Below are 16,176 nucleotides of genomic sequence, written 5' to 3'. Positions count from 1 at the left end.
GAGACATACTATTTGGGAAGGATCTGAACAAGATCGTAACTGATTTGGCTACGGCCAAGACTGCGTGTCTCCCAAATACAAATCCTTCTGCTCCGAATGCTAAAATCACCACCTTTCGTTCCTTTCGACCTCCAGTGAAAGCAAAGGGTCAAGCGTATTCGCGACAGGATCGTGCTTCCAAATCCACTAAGCCTAAATCTAAACAATTGTGAGCTGCCCATCAGCCTGCTTCCAAAAAAGACAAGCCTGCTGCATGACGTGGCGGACCTCCCTCTGGGGGACCCCAGGGTGGGAGGCCGACTTCTGCAATTCGCCCAGGCCTGGTTAAAGACCACTTCAGACGCCTGGGTGCGGGAAGTTGTCTCTCACGGGTACGCAATCTCTTTCAAGAGACGTTCCCCTCGCCAGTTCTGTTCAACGGTAATCCCCTCGGATTCGTTGAAAGCGCAAGCTCTACACCTGGTTGTACAATCCCTCCTGGAAACAGGAGTGGTAGTACCGGTACCTCTGTCCCAGAGAGGCAGAGGATACTATTCGACCCTGTTTCTCGTTCCGAAACCAAATGGGTTTCTCCGGCCTACCCTCAACCTCAAATCATTGAACTAGTTTGTGAGAGTGTCCAAATTCCGTATGGAAACCCTGCGCTCTATTGTGCTGGCCATGGAACCTGAAGACTATGGTATCCCTGGACATACAGGATGCCTTACCTGAACATACCTATTGCCATTTCGCATCAACAATATCTGTGATTTGCTATTGGCAACCTTCATTTTCAATTCCAGGCTCTGTCATTTGGACTAGACAAGGCACCTCGGATTTTCACCAAGGTCATGGCCGTGATGACGGCTTTCCTCCGTTGTCAGGGAATCGGGATTCTGCCGTATCTGAACGACTTGCTGATCCTGGTGAACTCCCAAGATGTCCTCCTCAGTCAACTGGAGATGTTGGTCCAATTCCTACAAGCCCACGGGTGGCTCATCAATTGGAAGAAGTCCTCGCTGGTCCCTGCTCAGAGCATGGTGCACCTGGGGGTGCTACTGGACACACACAGCCAAAGACTGTTTCTGTCTCCAGAGACGGTCATGAAACTTCAGGACAAGATTAGATACTTCCTATCTCGCCAGAGAGTGTCGATACACTCGGCAGTGCAAGTACTAGGCCTCGTGGTGTCTGCTTTCGACATGGTGGAGTACGCTCACTTTCATTCTCTCCCTCTGCAGAGGTTAATCCTTTTCCAAGTGGGACGGCCTGCCTCATCGGATCAGGTCTCCAAATGATTTCCTTGACTCCGGAAGTTCGTCTGTCACTGAGCAGTTGAGCAGGGGCCGTCCCTTCTGGATCTCCAACTGGGCCAGTCTGCGAGGTTGGGGCGCGGTGTTGGAGCAACACTCTCTCCAGGGTCGGTGGACCAGGGAGGAATCTCTCCTCCCGATAAACATTCTGGAATTGCGGGCAGTGTTCAATGCGTTGACACTGGCCCTGCCTCTGGTAAAGAACAGGCCTGTTCAAGTACAATCAGACAACGCCATCATGGTGGCGTACATAAATCATCAAGGTGGCAATCGAAGCTGCATGGCAATGATGGAAGTGTCAAAAATTCTCCAACGGTGGAACGCCATCTACCAGCCCTATTGGCAGTGTTCATTCTGGGAATCCTCAACTGGGAAGCGGACTTCCTCAGTCGTCAGGACGTGCACGCCGGATCCAGAAGTCTTTCAATTCCTAGTGGACTAGTGGGGCCTACCAGATGTAGAACTTATGGAATCTTGACACAATCACAAGGTTCCGGTCTTCGGAGCAAGGACAAGAGATCTTCAAGCAGCGTTCGTGCATGCACTGGCAATTCCATGGAACTTTCGGCTGCCATACGTGTTCCCTCCAGTGTCACTCCTGCCCAGGGTAATACGGAAGTACAAGCAAGAAGGAGGAATACTACTTCTAGCAGCTCCAGCGTGGTTCAGATGGCATCAGACCTGCAGGGTCTCTCAATAGAGCGTCCTCTTCTACTACCTCAATGCCCGGACCTCCTTGTTCAGGGCCCTTGTGTCTACCCGGACCCGGCCAGACTGGCTTTGAGAGCAAAAGGTTTCTCTGAGGCAGTCATTCAAACTATGTTGAAAGCCCATAAACCAGCTTTGGCTCGGATTTATTACAGGGTCTAGAATTCTTACTTCACATGGTATGCTGCTAAGAATTATGATGCATTTAACTTCAAAACTTCCAGACTTTTGGCTTTTCTACAACAAGGCCTAGACTTGGGACTTCGACTGGCCTCGCTCAAGGTCCATATTTCTGCCTTGTCGGTGTGGTTTCAGAGAAAAATTGCATCTCTTCTTGACGTTCACACTTTCACTCAGGGTGTTCTCTGGATTGAGCCTCCCTATGTCCCTCCTGTGGCTCTGTGGCATCTGTCTGTTGTTTTGAATGCCCTACAAGAGTCTCCATTTGAACCTCTTGAGTCTGTGGACTTTAAATGCCTTACGCTTAAGGTCGTGTTTCTGTTGGCTATTGCCTCTGCTAGGAGGGTTTCGGACTTAGGAGCTTTGTCCCGTCGTCCATCCTTTCTGATTTTTGACCGTGACCGGGCAGTTCTTCGAACTCGCCCAGGTTATTTACCTAAGGTGGTATCTTTTTTTCACCTTAACCAGGAGATTGTGGTTCCGGCCTTCATCTCATCTGGTTTGTCCTCCAAAGAAAGATCTTTGGATGTGGTACGGGCTCTCCGTATTTATGTGGAAAGGACTGCCTCTATCAGGAGGTCAGACTCCTTTATTGTACTGTTTGGTTTTCACAAACGTCTGCGAATAAGCAAACCTTGGCCAGATGGATTAGAATGGTGATTGCACAAGCCTATGCGCAGGCTGGGCTCCCAGCTCCTGCTGCTATCAAAGCCCATTCTACTTGGTCTGTTGGACCTCTTGGGCGGCCCGCCATGGCGCGTCCGCAGAACAATTGTGCAAGGCGGCTACATGGTCCTCAGTGAACACGTTCATCAGGTTCTATGCCTTTGATACTTCCGTCTCCCAGGATGCTTCCTTTGGACGCCAGGTTCTTGTGCCCGCTACAGTGCGTCCCCTCCCATGAGGAACTGCTTTAGGACATCCCCGATGTTATTCCCTGTGGAATACCGGTGTACCCGGCTGCAGAAAAGGAGATTTATGGTAGATTTACCATTGTTAAATCTCTTTCTGCGAGGTACACTGGATTCCACGGGGCGCTGACCCTGACACACTTAGCTTCTTTGGGTTTGTATGTCATTAGCTGCTAGTCCCTTCTTCTGTCGTGAGAATGTGGTTCTATGTGACTAACATCTACCGTCTCTCTTACCTGCTACTGCATTGGACTGGTTAACAAAACTGAGCTCCAGTGCCTGGAGGCGGGGCTATAGAGGAGGCGGTGCAGTGCATCCTGGGAACAGTCAAAGCTTTAGCCTGTTGGTGCCTAAGATCAAGATCCAACTCTACACCCCGATTTTATTCCTCGAGGAATCCAGTGTACCTCGCAGAAAGAGATTTAAAATGGGAAAGTGGTATTTTTATGAAAACTAGTTATTTAACAAACCATATATATCTGGGGGGTGTTTTGCACCTCCCCCCAATTATACCCCTCCCTCCCCGTGTCCATAGGCCCCAATTATAAAATAGCGTACCACATCCCCCGGTCTTAAATTCTAATAAGCGTACCTCCACATCTCCTAGTAGTAAAGAGAAAACCCAACATGTTTTATAACCCCAATCCCCCCCCCCCCCCTGTTAACAGCTCCTTTTTCTGCACCCCATCCCCCCCCCCCCCCCCCCCCCCAGCATAATTTAAATATTTTCCCTACTCTCCCCCACTGGTTATCGTTTATCCCCTAGAGGTCACCCCCCCCCCCCCCCCTTTTTCCCCATGCAGAGCACAGCGGAGCGTGGGTCAGGGGGGACTGATGATCAGTCCCCACTTCTGCAGCTGATCTCTGCACGCACAGGGGTAAGCTAGGGGATTACCCAGCACATGCGCTCCAGAATGCTGGCTGCACGGCATTCTGGGACGTGATTCTGGCAGTGATGTCAGGGGTCACAGACTGCTGCCTCACTGCAGGTCCGGGGCATACAGGGGGGGCTGTGGATGGCAGGGACAGCAGGTCATGTGATGCGACCTGAGCGGGTAATGTACTCCTGGCTCCGGTCGCATTACATGCCAGGCATGTGGTTAAAAAAAACAGCATCTGTGGGCATGTCAGTCTTCTGTACAGCGTTTCCTCTGGAACAGGTTTCATACATTTCCGTGCATATGTGACTGTAATACTTCTCATTCAGAATGATTGGTGCACTACAGCTTGTGTCACTTACGCCATGCTGACTTCTTTGTCCATAGGTTCTGTTGGTGTGCGGAAAACACAACAAGTTGTCCGAGGTTTCGGAGCCGAGCACGTGTGTCTATTCCATGACGTTCCAAACCCCACTTGTTTGCCACCCGCATGCACTACTAGGTAGGTGCAAGGAGAGGAGTTATGCCCCTTCACCAGGTTCGCATTTCTATCCTTATGAATGAGCCCTAACCGTCGGTTTTCTGTTTACAGTGTACCCCACTCTAAGTGAGGCATTGCGGAGGCGGTGGGATGAAGCTGAACAGTCTTTATATGATGAACTAATTACCGAGCAGGTAGTATTATGCCAGATTAGTACAAATACTTACACCTCTTATGTATGTGATTGTGCACACGCCGAAATGCACACAAGTTGTTTTTAAATATTTAAAGGTAATATATAGGTAACGAGACGCACAGCTACAAAATGTTACTATTTTAATCACTGCTTTTGCTTCAGCATCAAAACACTAGTGACTAGATGGTTGTTAAGATACATGGGGCCGATTTCAGTTTACAGCGGTAAGTAACCTACTATAAGCTAGCTTGAGGAAGACTCTAATAGCTGGTCTTATATTGTGCCAGATTGTGTAGTACTTGAGAATAGAGTTTATAGATGAGTACTGCAGTGGTAAGGAGTCTGGGTGCCTGCACCACCTACCTTTGAGGTTCCTTGCTGCAGTATGAAGGCAGATGTCTGTGGTCTGTGCCGGGAGGGGGAGAGGCCACGCACTGCTTTGGTTATTCCGCGCTGATCCCTGCCAGTGAGCTCCGAAGCAGATATGCTGGCCTGCCTTGATCACCATGTGGGAGAGAAGTGCACGCAATATACTGAATAGAATTATGTCACATTTACTATATGTTCAATCCTGGTTTTAACCGAATATTTGTTATTGTCATGTTTTATTATAATTTCTCTGACGTCCTAGTGGATGCTGGGAACTCTGTAAGGACCATGGGGAATAGCGGGCTCCGAAGGAGGCTGGGCACTCTAGAAAGATTTATGACTACCTGGTGTGCACTGGCTCCTCCCACTATGACCCTCCTCCAAGCCTCAGTTAGATTTTGTGCCCGGCCGAGGTTGGATGCACACTAGGGGCTCTCCTGAGCCTTTAGAAAGAAAGTATAGAAATTAGGTTTTTTATTTTCAGTGAGACCTGCTGGCAACAGGCTCACTGCAGCGAGGGACTAAGGGGAGAAGAAGCGAACCTGCCTGCTTGCAGCCAGCTTGGGCTTCTTAGGCTACTGGACACCATTAGCTCCAGAGGGATCGACCGCAGGCCCAGCCTTGGTGTTCGGTCCCGGAGCCGCGCCATCGTCCCCCTTACAGAGCCAGAAGCAAGAAGAGGTCCGGAAAATCGGCGGCAGAAGACATCAGTCTTCACCAAGGTAGCGCACAGCACTGCAGCTGTGCGCCATTGCTCCTCACACACACTTCACACTCCGGTCACTGAGGGTGCAGGGCGCTGGGGGGGGGGTGCCCTGAGAAGCAATAATAACACCTTGGTTGGCAAAAATACCACAATATATAGCCCCAGAGGCTATATATGTGGAAAATACCCCTGCCAGAATATAGGAAAAAGCGGGAGAATAGTCCGCGGAAAAGGGGCGGAGCTATCTCCTTCAGCACACTGGCGCCATTTTTCCCTCACAGCTCCGCTGGAAGGAAGCTCCCTGGCTCTCCCCTGCAGTCTACACTACAGAAAAGGGTAAAAAAGAGAGGGGGGGCACTAAATTTAGGCGCAGTATACATTTATATAGAAAAAGCAGCTATAGGGGACATAACTCAGTTAGTCCCTGCATTATATAGCGCTCTGGTGTGTGCTGGCATACTCTCACTCTGTCCCCCCAAAGGGCTTTTGTGGGTCCTGTCCTCTGTTGGAGCATTCCCTGTGTGTGTGCGGTGTGTCGGTACGGCTGTGTCGACATGTTTGATGAGGATAATGATGTGGAGACGGAGCAGATGCCTTTAGAAGGGATGTCACCCCCTGCGGGGCAGACACCTGAGTGGATGAGCTTATGGAAAGAAATGAGTGCACGTATAGACTCCTTACATAAGAAATTTGACGACATGCCAAATGTGGGACAGCCGACTTCTCAGCTCGTGCCTGTCCAGGCGTCTCAAAGGTCATCAGGGGCTCTGAAACGCCCGCTACCTCAGACCGCAGACCCAGATGTCGACACATACTGACACCAGTGTCGACGACGATGAGTCTAACCTGATGCCCACTAAGGCCATTCACTGCATGATTGAGGCAATGAAAGAGGTGTTACACATTTCTGATATAAATACAGGTACCACTAAAAAGGGTATTATGTTTGGGGAGAAAAAACTACCCGTAGTTTTTCCCCATCAGATGAATTAAATGAAGTGTGTGAAGAAGCGTGGGCTTTCCCTGATAAAAAATTGGTAATTCCTAAGAAGGTACTAATGGCGTTCCCTTTCCCGCCAGAGGATAGGTCACGTTGGGAAACACCTCCTAGGGTGGATAAAGCGCTCACACGTTTGTCTAAATAGGTGGCACTACCGTCTCCGGATACGGCCGCCCTCAAGGAACCTGCTGATAGAAAGCAGGAGGCGATCCTGAAGTCTGTATACACACACTCAGGCATTATACTTAGGCCAGCTATTGCGTCAGCATGGATGTGCAGTGCTGCCGCCGCGTGGTCAGATAAACTGTCAGAAAATATTGACACACTAGACAGAGACACGATCCTGCTAACCATAGACCATATCAAAGACTCAGTCTTATATATGAGAGATGCACAGAGGGAAATCTGCCGGCTGGCATCTAAAGTAAGTGCATTGTCCATTTCTGCTAGGAGAGGCTTATGGACTCGCCAGTGGACAGGAGATGCAGATTCTAAAAGGCACATGGAAGTTTTGCCTTATAAGGGTGAGGAATTATTTGGGGATGGTCTCTCGGACCTAGTTTCCACAGCAACGTCTGGGAAGTCAGCATTTTTACCCCATGTCCCCTCACAGCCTAAGAAGGCGCCGTTTTATCAGGTTCAGTCCTTTCGGACCCAGAAAAACAAGCGTGGAAAAGGCGGGTCTTTTCTGTCCAGAGGCAGAGGTAGGGGAAAAAGGCTGCAACAAACAGCAGGTTCCCAGGAGCAAAAGTCCTCCCCCGCTTCTTCTTCCAAGTCCGCCGCATGACGGTGGGGCTCCACAGGCGGAGCCAGGTACGGTGGGGGGCCGCCTCAAGAATTTCAGCGATCAGTGGGCTCGCTCACAGGTGGATCCCTGGATCCTCCAATAATAGTATCTCAGGGGTACAAACTGGAATTCGAGGCGTCTCCACCCCACCGGTTCCTAAAATCTGCCTTGCCGATTGCTCCCTCAGACAGGGAGGCGGTGCTAGCGGCAATTCACAAGCTGTATTCCCAGCAGGTGATAATCAAGGTACCCCTACTTCAACAAGGCCGGGGTTACTATTCCACACTATTTGTGGTGCCGAAACCGGACGGTTCGGTGAGACCCATTTTAAATTTGAAATCCTTGAACACATACATAAAAAAATTCAAGTTCAAGATGGAATCGCTCAGGGCGGTTATTGCAAGCCTGGACGAGGGGGATTACATGGTATCCCTGGACATCAAGGATGCTTACTTGCATGTCCCCATTTACCATCCTCACCAGGAGTACCTCAGATTTGTGGTACAGGATTGCCATTACCAATTCCAGACGCTGCCGTTTGGACTGTCCACGGCACCGAGGGTATTTACCAAGGTTATGGCGGAAATGATGATACTCCTTCGAAAAAAGGGAGTTTTAATTATCCCGTACTTGGACGATCTCCTAATAAAGGCGAGATCCAAGGAACAGTTGTTGGTGGGAGTGGCACTATCTCAGGAAGTGCTGCACCAGCACGGCTGGATTCTGAATATCCCAAAGTCACAGCTGGTTCCGACGACACGGCTACTGTTCCTGGGTATGATTCTGGATACAGTCCAGAAAAAAGTGTTTCTCCCGGAGGAGAAAGCCAGGGAGTTGTCATCTCTAGTCAGAGACCTCCTGAAACCAAAACAGGTATCGGTGCATCACTGCACGCGGGTCCTGGGAAAGATGGTTGCTTCTTACGAAGCAATTCCCTTCGGCAGGTTCCATGCCAGAATCTTTCAGTGGGACCTATTGGACAAATGGTCCGGATCGCATCTTCAGATGCATCGCTTAATAACCCTGTCTCCAAGAACCAGGGTGTCTCTACTGTGGTGGCTGCAGAGTGCCCATCTTCTAGAGGGCCGCAGGTTCGGCATACAGGACTGGGTCCTGGTGACCACGGATGCCAGCCTTCGAGGCTGGGGGGCAGTCACACGGGGAAGAAACTTCCAAGGACTATGGTCGAGTCAGGAGACTTCCCTTCACATAAATATTCTGGAACTAAGGGCCATTTACAATGCCCTAAGTCAAGCAAAATCCCTGCTCCTACACCAGCCGGTGCTGATCCAGTCAGACAACATCACGGCAGTCGCCCATGTAAATCGACAGGGAGGCACAAGAAGCAGGATGGCAATGGCAGAAGCCACAAGAATTCTCCGATGGGCGGAGAATCATGTACTAGCACTGTCAGCAGTGTTCATTCCGGGAGTGGACAACTGGGAAGCAGACTTCCTCAGCAGACACGACCTCCACCCGGGAGAGTGGGGACTTCATCCAGAAGTCTTCCAGATGCTGGTAAATCGTTGGGAAAAACCACAGGTGGACATGATGGCGTCCCGCCTCAACAAAAAGTTAAAAAGATATTGCGCCAGGTCAAGGGACCCTCAGGCGATAGCTGTGGACGCTCTAGTGACACCGTGGGTGTACCAGTCGGTTTATATGTTCCCTCCTCTGCCTCTCATACCAAAGGTATTGAGAATAATAAGAAAGCGAGGAGTAAACGCAATTCTTGTGGTTCCGGATTGGCCAAGACGAGCGTGGTACCCGGAACTTCAAGAGATGATCTCAGAGGACCCGTGGCCTCTGCCGCTCAGACAGGACCTGCTACAGCAGGGGCCCTGTCTGTTCCAAGACTTACCGCGGCTGCGTTTGACGGCATGGCGGTTGAACGCCGGATCCTGAAGGAAAAGGGTATTCCGGAAGAAGTCATTCCTACGCTTATTAAAGCCAGGAAAGATGTTACGGCAAATCATTATCACCGCATATGGCGGAAATATGTTGCATGGTGCGAGGCCAAAAAAGCCCCAACAGAGGAATTTCAACTAGGTCGATTTCTGCATTTCCTGCAAGCAGGAGTGAATATGGGCCTAAAACTAGGCTCCATTAAAGTACAGATCTCGGCTCTGTCGATTTTCTTTCAAAAAGAACTAGCTTCAGTACCTGAAGTTCAGACATTGTGAAAGGAGTGCTGCATATTCAGCCCCCGTTTGTGCCTCCTGTGGCACCTTGGGATCTCAACGTGGTGTTGAGTTTCTTAAAATCACATTGGTTTGAGCCACTAAAAACCGTGGATCTAAAATATCTCACGTGGAAAGTGGTCATGTTATTGGCCTTGGCTTCAGCCAGGCGAGTGTCAGAATTGGCGGCTTTATCATGTAAAAGCCCTTATCTGATTTTCCATATGGATAGGGCAGAATTGAGGACTCGTCCCCAGTTTCTCCCTAAGGTGGTGTCAGCGTTTCACCTGAACCAGCCTATTGTGGTGCCTGCGGCTACTAGGGATTTGGAGGACTCCAAGTTGCTAGACGTTGTCAGGGCCCTGAAAATCTATGTTTCCAGGACGGCTGGAGTCAGAAAATCTGACTCACTATTTATCCTGTATGCACCCAACAAGCTGGGTGCTCCTGCTTCTAAGCAGACTATTGCTCGTTGGATTTGTAGTACAATTCAGCTTGCACATTCTGTGGCAGGCCTGCCACAGCCAAAATCTGTAAATGCCCATTCCACAAGGAAGGTGGGCTCATCTTGGGCGGCTGCCCGAGGGGTCTCGGCTTTACAACTTTGCCGAGCAGCTACTTGGTCAGGGGCAAACACGTTTGCTAAATTCTACAAATTTGATACCCTGGCTGAGGAGGACCTGGAGTTCTCTCATTCGGTGCTGCAGAGTCATCCGCACTCTCCCGCCCGTTTGGGAGCTTTGGTATAATCCCCATGGTCCTTACGGAGTTCCCAGCATCCACTAGGACGTCAGAGAAAATAAGAATTTACTCACCGGTAATTCTATTTCTTGTAGTCCGTAGTGGATGCTGGGCGCCCATCCCAAGTGCGGATTGTCTGCAATACTTGTAAATAGTTATTGCTAACTAAAGGGTTATTGTTGAGCCATCTGTTGAGAGGCTCAGTTGTTTTCATACTGTCAAACTGGATATAGTATCACGAGTTGTACGGTGTGATTGGTGTGGCTGGTATGAGTCTTACCCGGGATTCAAAATCCTTCCTTATTATGTCAGCTCGTCCGGGCACAGTGTCCTAACTGAGGCTTGGAGGAGGGTCATAGTGGGAGGAGCCAGTGCACACCAGGTAGTCATAAATCTTTCTAGAGTGCCCAGCCTCCTTCGGAGCCCGCTATTCCCCATGGTCCTTACGGAGTTCCCAGCATCCACTACGGACTATGAGAAATAGAATTACCGGTGAGTAAATTCTTATTTTTATCTGGTTTGTGTTGTCACCATTCTAATATTGCTACATTTAGAATTGACCAGATGTATTGCAACTGGAACTGTTTTAAGTGTACTGTTATCTATTCTTGCTTCCAGTATTGTGTGTTTAACTGATTAAATACATTTCTTAGTTTACATGAAGTGCACACCCTATCAATTACACCCATAGAAAATATGTCCCACTTCAGATACCTACGCCAATTAATCAGATTATTAACAAAGTGGCCAGGAAAGGATCACAAGTATCTGTGGCTGCACTAGATCTATATTACACTTTATGTTCACAATACATAATGATTCAGGCACAAAAGTGCAGGGCACCCCACTCTTTACTATGAAATACAGAGAATTATACATATCCTTAGATACAAATCCTTGGCGTATTGTAATCCCATTTAATATCGCCCTAAAGGGGCTTTCCATCTTCAGGTAGCTATGATGTATAAACATTTACAAGCCCCTATAAAACTTTTTTTCTTTTAAACAACCTTCTGTGGTCTTCAGCCATTTGCTTGTATCATCAGGCAGACCTGTATATTGTCCTGCCCGTAGGATAGGACACACAGCTGCTCTATCTATAGATCATTGTACCTGTAATGTGTAGAGACCTGTGTCTGTTACTTTTCATGTGCAGGGTTATAGGAAATTGCTGCAAGACATATTTCGGGAAGCCGGGTACTATAAGTCCAAAGAAAACGAAAGTGGAGTAAAACAGAACCAGACAGAGCATAAGGTGTTTGAGTCGTTGGAGCAATGTAGCACGGTATGTTTTATTCACTCACCGTGCAACGATATCATATACATTCAGGGTACTCATCGCTGTATTTCTCTATATACAGATGTGTCGCCATATATCTAGCCTCTACATGTCATGCAGCATGAGAAGACTATGCTGATTAATTTGTCATGTGACACTTGTATATTGTGTGTGCTTGAATCTATATGGAGCAGAACGTGTATTTGAAAAAAAGCTGCTGCTGCTACATTGTAGCACTTTGTGTACAGATTCAGACTCAGTAGCAACAGATATACTAGTGTCATATCAAATTAATCAACACAGTCTCCTCATGCATCCTAGTCGCACTGCGACTAAATCTGGCCGTACACCTAAAGATTTATTGCCCAGTCTGGCTAGTTATAACGAAAATCTGGTAATGCATGGGAGCAAATGACCATTGACCATTTGCTCTGAAATGCTGGAAAACTGACAAAAACAATTGTTCAGACAAATTGGTCAGTTTGTCTGTCTGACCAGTTTTCTCTGTTTTTCAGTGTTTGGGAGCAAATGGTCAATTATCATTTGCTCCCATATATAACCAGATTTTCATTCCAACCAGCCAGATTGAACAACAAATCTTTAGGTATACGGCCACTCCAAGACGCATTTTTGGCAAAAAAAAGACACCCGATGCTAGAATATTCTCACATGACCTAGTGTGCTGAGAGGGGCTGTTTGGCGTGACTGCAGCAAAGATGTGAAGACACATCTGTACCATATAAAACCAAGGATCTATCTACAAAGTGGTGCTGGTTTATCACCTAGTGTGGCAGGTAATGCATGTTTATAGCCTGTGAATTATACTGTGGTTTGTCTTTCAGGCTCACGCTGAACTGTCTGAGGAAATAAAGCGACTTCAAGGCATTTTAGAAAAACATGACATTTCCTATAATAAAAATGGTTAGTAAAACCTGTCAACAACACATTGCTGTAGATCAGTGGCTCTCAAACTCAGTCCTCAAGGACCTCACACAGTTCACGTTTTCCAGGTAACCCAGCAGGTCCGCAGGTATTCATGACTCAGTGACACATTTTAAAAGAACCAAAGGTTGAGCTCATTATTTCACTTGTGATTCCGTGAGGAGACCTGGAAAACGTGACCTGTTGCGGGCCCTTGAGGACCGAGTTTGGGAACCACTGCTGTAGAGCATCGTTGGGGAGAATCTTTGTTTTTTTCAACGATTTGTTTTTATATTACAAGTAAACTATTAGTGATATTTGTGCATTATTCATATATAATACACAAACTAATTTATAACCACTGATATAAAAATGTGCTTATTATACTATATAAGCCTTTTGAAAAGATATGAGTTTTGTAATTATTGTTTGGGTCAAAAATCCACCTCAGTCTTCTATTTAGGGAAATGCTGATAAATTTTTATATGTTTAACTATTTATAATTGTTTGTTATATCAAAAATGGTAAAAAAAATTTTTAGAGATGAGCTGCACATTGGGTAGTTTAACTACCTCAGTTAAATTGCTTAGCTCAGTCATAATTACGCTTATGAATCTGTCCCTTATCCTATTAGGTGGGTGAGTTACCGCACGGTAATAACAGGCTTTTTAGCCCGATAACGCTACTGGTCTATCCATTTCCAGCCAGTTTTTACCGTGCGGTAAATCATCTGTAATCGCCGATAACACTTTTTATCCTTGATAACATAACAGACCCATGTGTTTCTGTCCGATAACTGGTCTCCTGGGGCTGCATAATCCCAGATAACTGCCGGTTTATGGGGCTGATAGGACAGGCCAGGGGGGATCTTTTATCTGCGTTAACTCACCACAGCTAATAGGATACTGCCCTTAGACCCTAATTCCGGTCTGATCACTGGGCTGTGTTTTTTGCTGCCCTGCGATCATATAGTCGCCGCCTACAGGGGGAGGGGAAAATGCTGTGCAAGTGTGCAGTCTGTGCGCAGCCCAGGACTTACTCAGCCGCTGCGATTGTATCCTCCTGATCGAGGCCAGAGCTGACGTCACACACCCTCCCTCAAATTGCCTGATCCCGCTGGACACTCCTGGAAAACGGTCAGTTGCCACCCATGAACAGCCTCTTCCTGTTAATCTTCTTGTGAACGCCTGTGCGTTCGGATTTTTCGCACCATCCCGTCCCTAGGCACTGATGTTTGGTGCTGTTGTGCGATGCGCAAGCGCAATGCGGCTCACATGCATGCGCATTTCAAAAACGCACAGCAGCGCTCAGATCTGAATGGTCCCTTAGTGTGGCTGGCCTTGGACTGCAACTGCCAAATGCCTTTTCAGCCCGGCAATTAAAATCCAGACTGAGTTCAACTGTGTATGGCCTTTGTTTGTGATAGGTTAATCCTCTATAACATTTTGTTTTGATTTCAGCAAGTTTGGTCTAAATAGGCCAAACTGGCTGGTGAAATTGGTATGCATGGCCAGCCTTGCGCCCAAGGGTTTTAACTTGAGTGATCTCAAAACATTTTGTATTCCCCTATTGTCCCCGAGACAAAAGGGAGGATGATTAGGAACTAGTGCAAGAATTTTAAAATGTCTTGTATTAATACACTTCTTTAGCTAAACAAGTAGATAGGTTAGAAGTCTTTAATATCTGCTTATTCTTCTTTCAGAAGGCAGCAGATATAACAATCATTTTCACATACACGTCAAGCATTAGTCAGCGTTTCCTTTTTAATATTTAATATTTTTCTCTTAAGGTTCAACTCGAGAAATTACGCATCCAGTTGCTTTAATCACACATACTGCAAGAATAGAAAACCATCATCCACGCGGCGATACTGGTGAACGAGAGTCTTTATAGCACCAGCATTGTTCTCTGAGGACTGCAGCACTAATCATTTGGATTGTCAGAATTGCTTTAATCACAAAGATACTGAATGCTATCATTTGTTCTAGACCACTGAACATATGCTTACTGTGGGTGGTTACCGTAGTTCCATACAAATAAAGACTATCATTAAGTGTATGAAGTATCTTTGCTGTGGAACAGGGATTGCTGTGGCATGCTGCAATTGTCTGGCTCGAGAGCACTTTGAATGTGTTTTGAGATGCCTTATGTGACCATAATCAGCCAGGTTATTTGCAACCAAAATAACTTGACATTGTGTTGGGTTAATATTCAAAATCCACCTGACTATGGGTTGATAGAACAGCATAGAAATCAGGTCACGTTAATATGCACATCTGTAAGGTCATGTATAAGCTTTTATGTAATATATTCCCTTTATAACACCTGCCTAACCGGATGTTTGCACACTTGTTAGACTGATGTGTGGTCCCCTTGCATGTTCCAGTTGTAGCTGCTGTTATAAGAGGATAACTGCACATAGGGCCTGATTCAAGTTTGGATGGAATTGCACAGTTACAAGTAAGCCGCTGTGCAATTCCATATCATTAAAATGTAAATGCAGCCGGAGGCGTCTGTAGTGTTTGCGTACAAATATAAATCAGACCCATAGTAAGATCACAGTTTTAGTTTGATTGCATTTTCCTCTGGGCATGGTGCCTATGTGAAAGAGGTTTCTCCGAAACAATTGTGCCATTTTAGCCAAGGCGGCACTATAAAAGAGGTGATTATTACTGGTATGTTTGCAGATGTTAAGGGGGTGTTTATTCTCTGTCTGTCTTAGTCCATCTTCCCCCCCCCCCCCCCCATCTCATTATTCTCTTCCCATATCTGTGTTTACATAATCAGTCTTTCTCTGACGTCCTAGTGGATGCTGGGAACTCCGTAAGGACCATGGGGAATAGCGGCTCCGCGGGAGACTGGGCACAAAAGTAAAAGCTTTAGGACTACCTGGTGTGCACTGGCTCCTCCCCCTATGACCCTCCTCCAAGCCTCAGTTAGATTTTTGTGCCCGGCCGAGAAGGGTGCACACTAGGGGCTCTCCTGAGCTTCTTAGTGAAAAGTTTAGTTTTAGGTTTTTTATTTTCAGTGAGACCTGCTGGCAACAGGCTCACTGCATCGAGGGACTAAGGGGAGAAGAAGCAAACTCACCTGTGTGCAGAGTGGATTGGGCTTCTTAGGCTACTGGACACCATTAGCTCCAGAGGGACCGAACACAGGCCCAGCTTCGGAGCTCGGTCCCGGAGCCGCGCCGCCGGCCCCCTTACAGAGCCAGAAGCAAGAAAAGGTCCGGAAAAATCGGCGGCAGAAGACATCAGTCTTCAACAAGGTAGCGCACAGCACTGCAGCTGTGCGCCATTGTTACTCAGGCACACTTCACACTCCGGTCACTGAGGGTGCAGGGCGCTAGGGGGGGGCGCCCTGAGCAGCAATGTAAAACACCTTGGCTGGCATAAATACACCACATATAACCCTCAGGGCTATATGGGTGTATTTTAACCCCTACCAGAACTTACAAAAAAGCGTGAGAAAAGGCCGCCGAGAAGGGGGCGGAGCCTATCTCCTCAGCGCACGGGCGCCATTTTCCATCACAGCTCCGCTGGAAGGA

The 16,176-nt window shown here is 47.6% G+C and overlaps 1 protein-coding gene across 2 annotated transcripts in view; it reads left to right on the top strand.

Annotated features, from left to right (window-relative positions):
- GNPTG (N-acetylglucosamine-1-phosphate transferase subunit gamma) overlaps positions 1-14,687 on the top strand; it is a 37,650-nt gene extending 22,963 nt beyond the window's left edge. For both annotated transcript variants that reach the window (XM_063934557.1, XM_063934558.1), the window contains 5 exons: positions 4,357-4,471; positions 4,562-4,644; positions 11,586-11,714; positions 12,551-12,629; positions 14,419-14,687. In XM_063934557.1, coding sequence (XP_063790627.1) covers positions 4,357-4,471; positions 4,562-4,644; positions 11,586-11,714; positions 12,551-12,629; positions 14,419-14,522 — 510 coding nt within the window. In that variant the 3' untranslated portion in view covers positions 14,523-14,687. The remainder of the gene's footprint in view (positions 1-4,356; positions 4,472-4,561; positions 4,645-11,585; positions 11,715-12,550; positions 12,630-14,418) is intronic.
- The last annotated feature ends 1,489 nt before the right edge of the window (positions 14,688-16,176 follow it).

This window comes from Pseudophryne corroboree, chromosome 7 (assembly GCF_028390025.1).
Source record: "Pseudophryne corroboree isolate aPseCor3 chromosome 7, aPseCor3.hap2, whole genome shotgun sequence".
Lineage (NCBI taxonomy): Eukaryota > Metazoa > Chordata > Amphibia > Anura > Myobatrachidae > Pseudophryne > Pseudophryne corroboree.
Note: the sequence above shows the minus strand (reverse complement) of the source record. Positions and strands in the feature narration are given on the sequence as shown.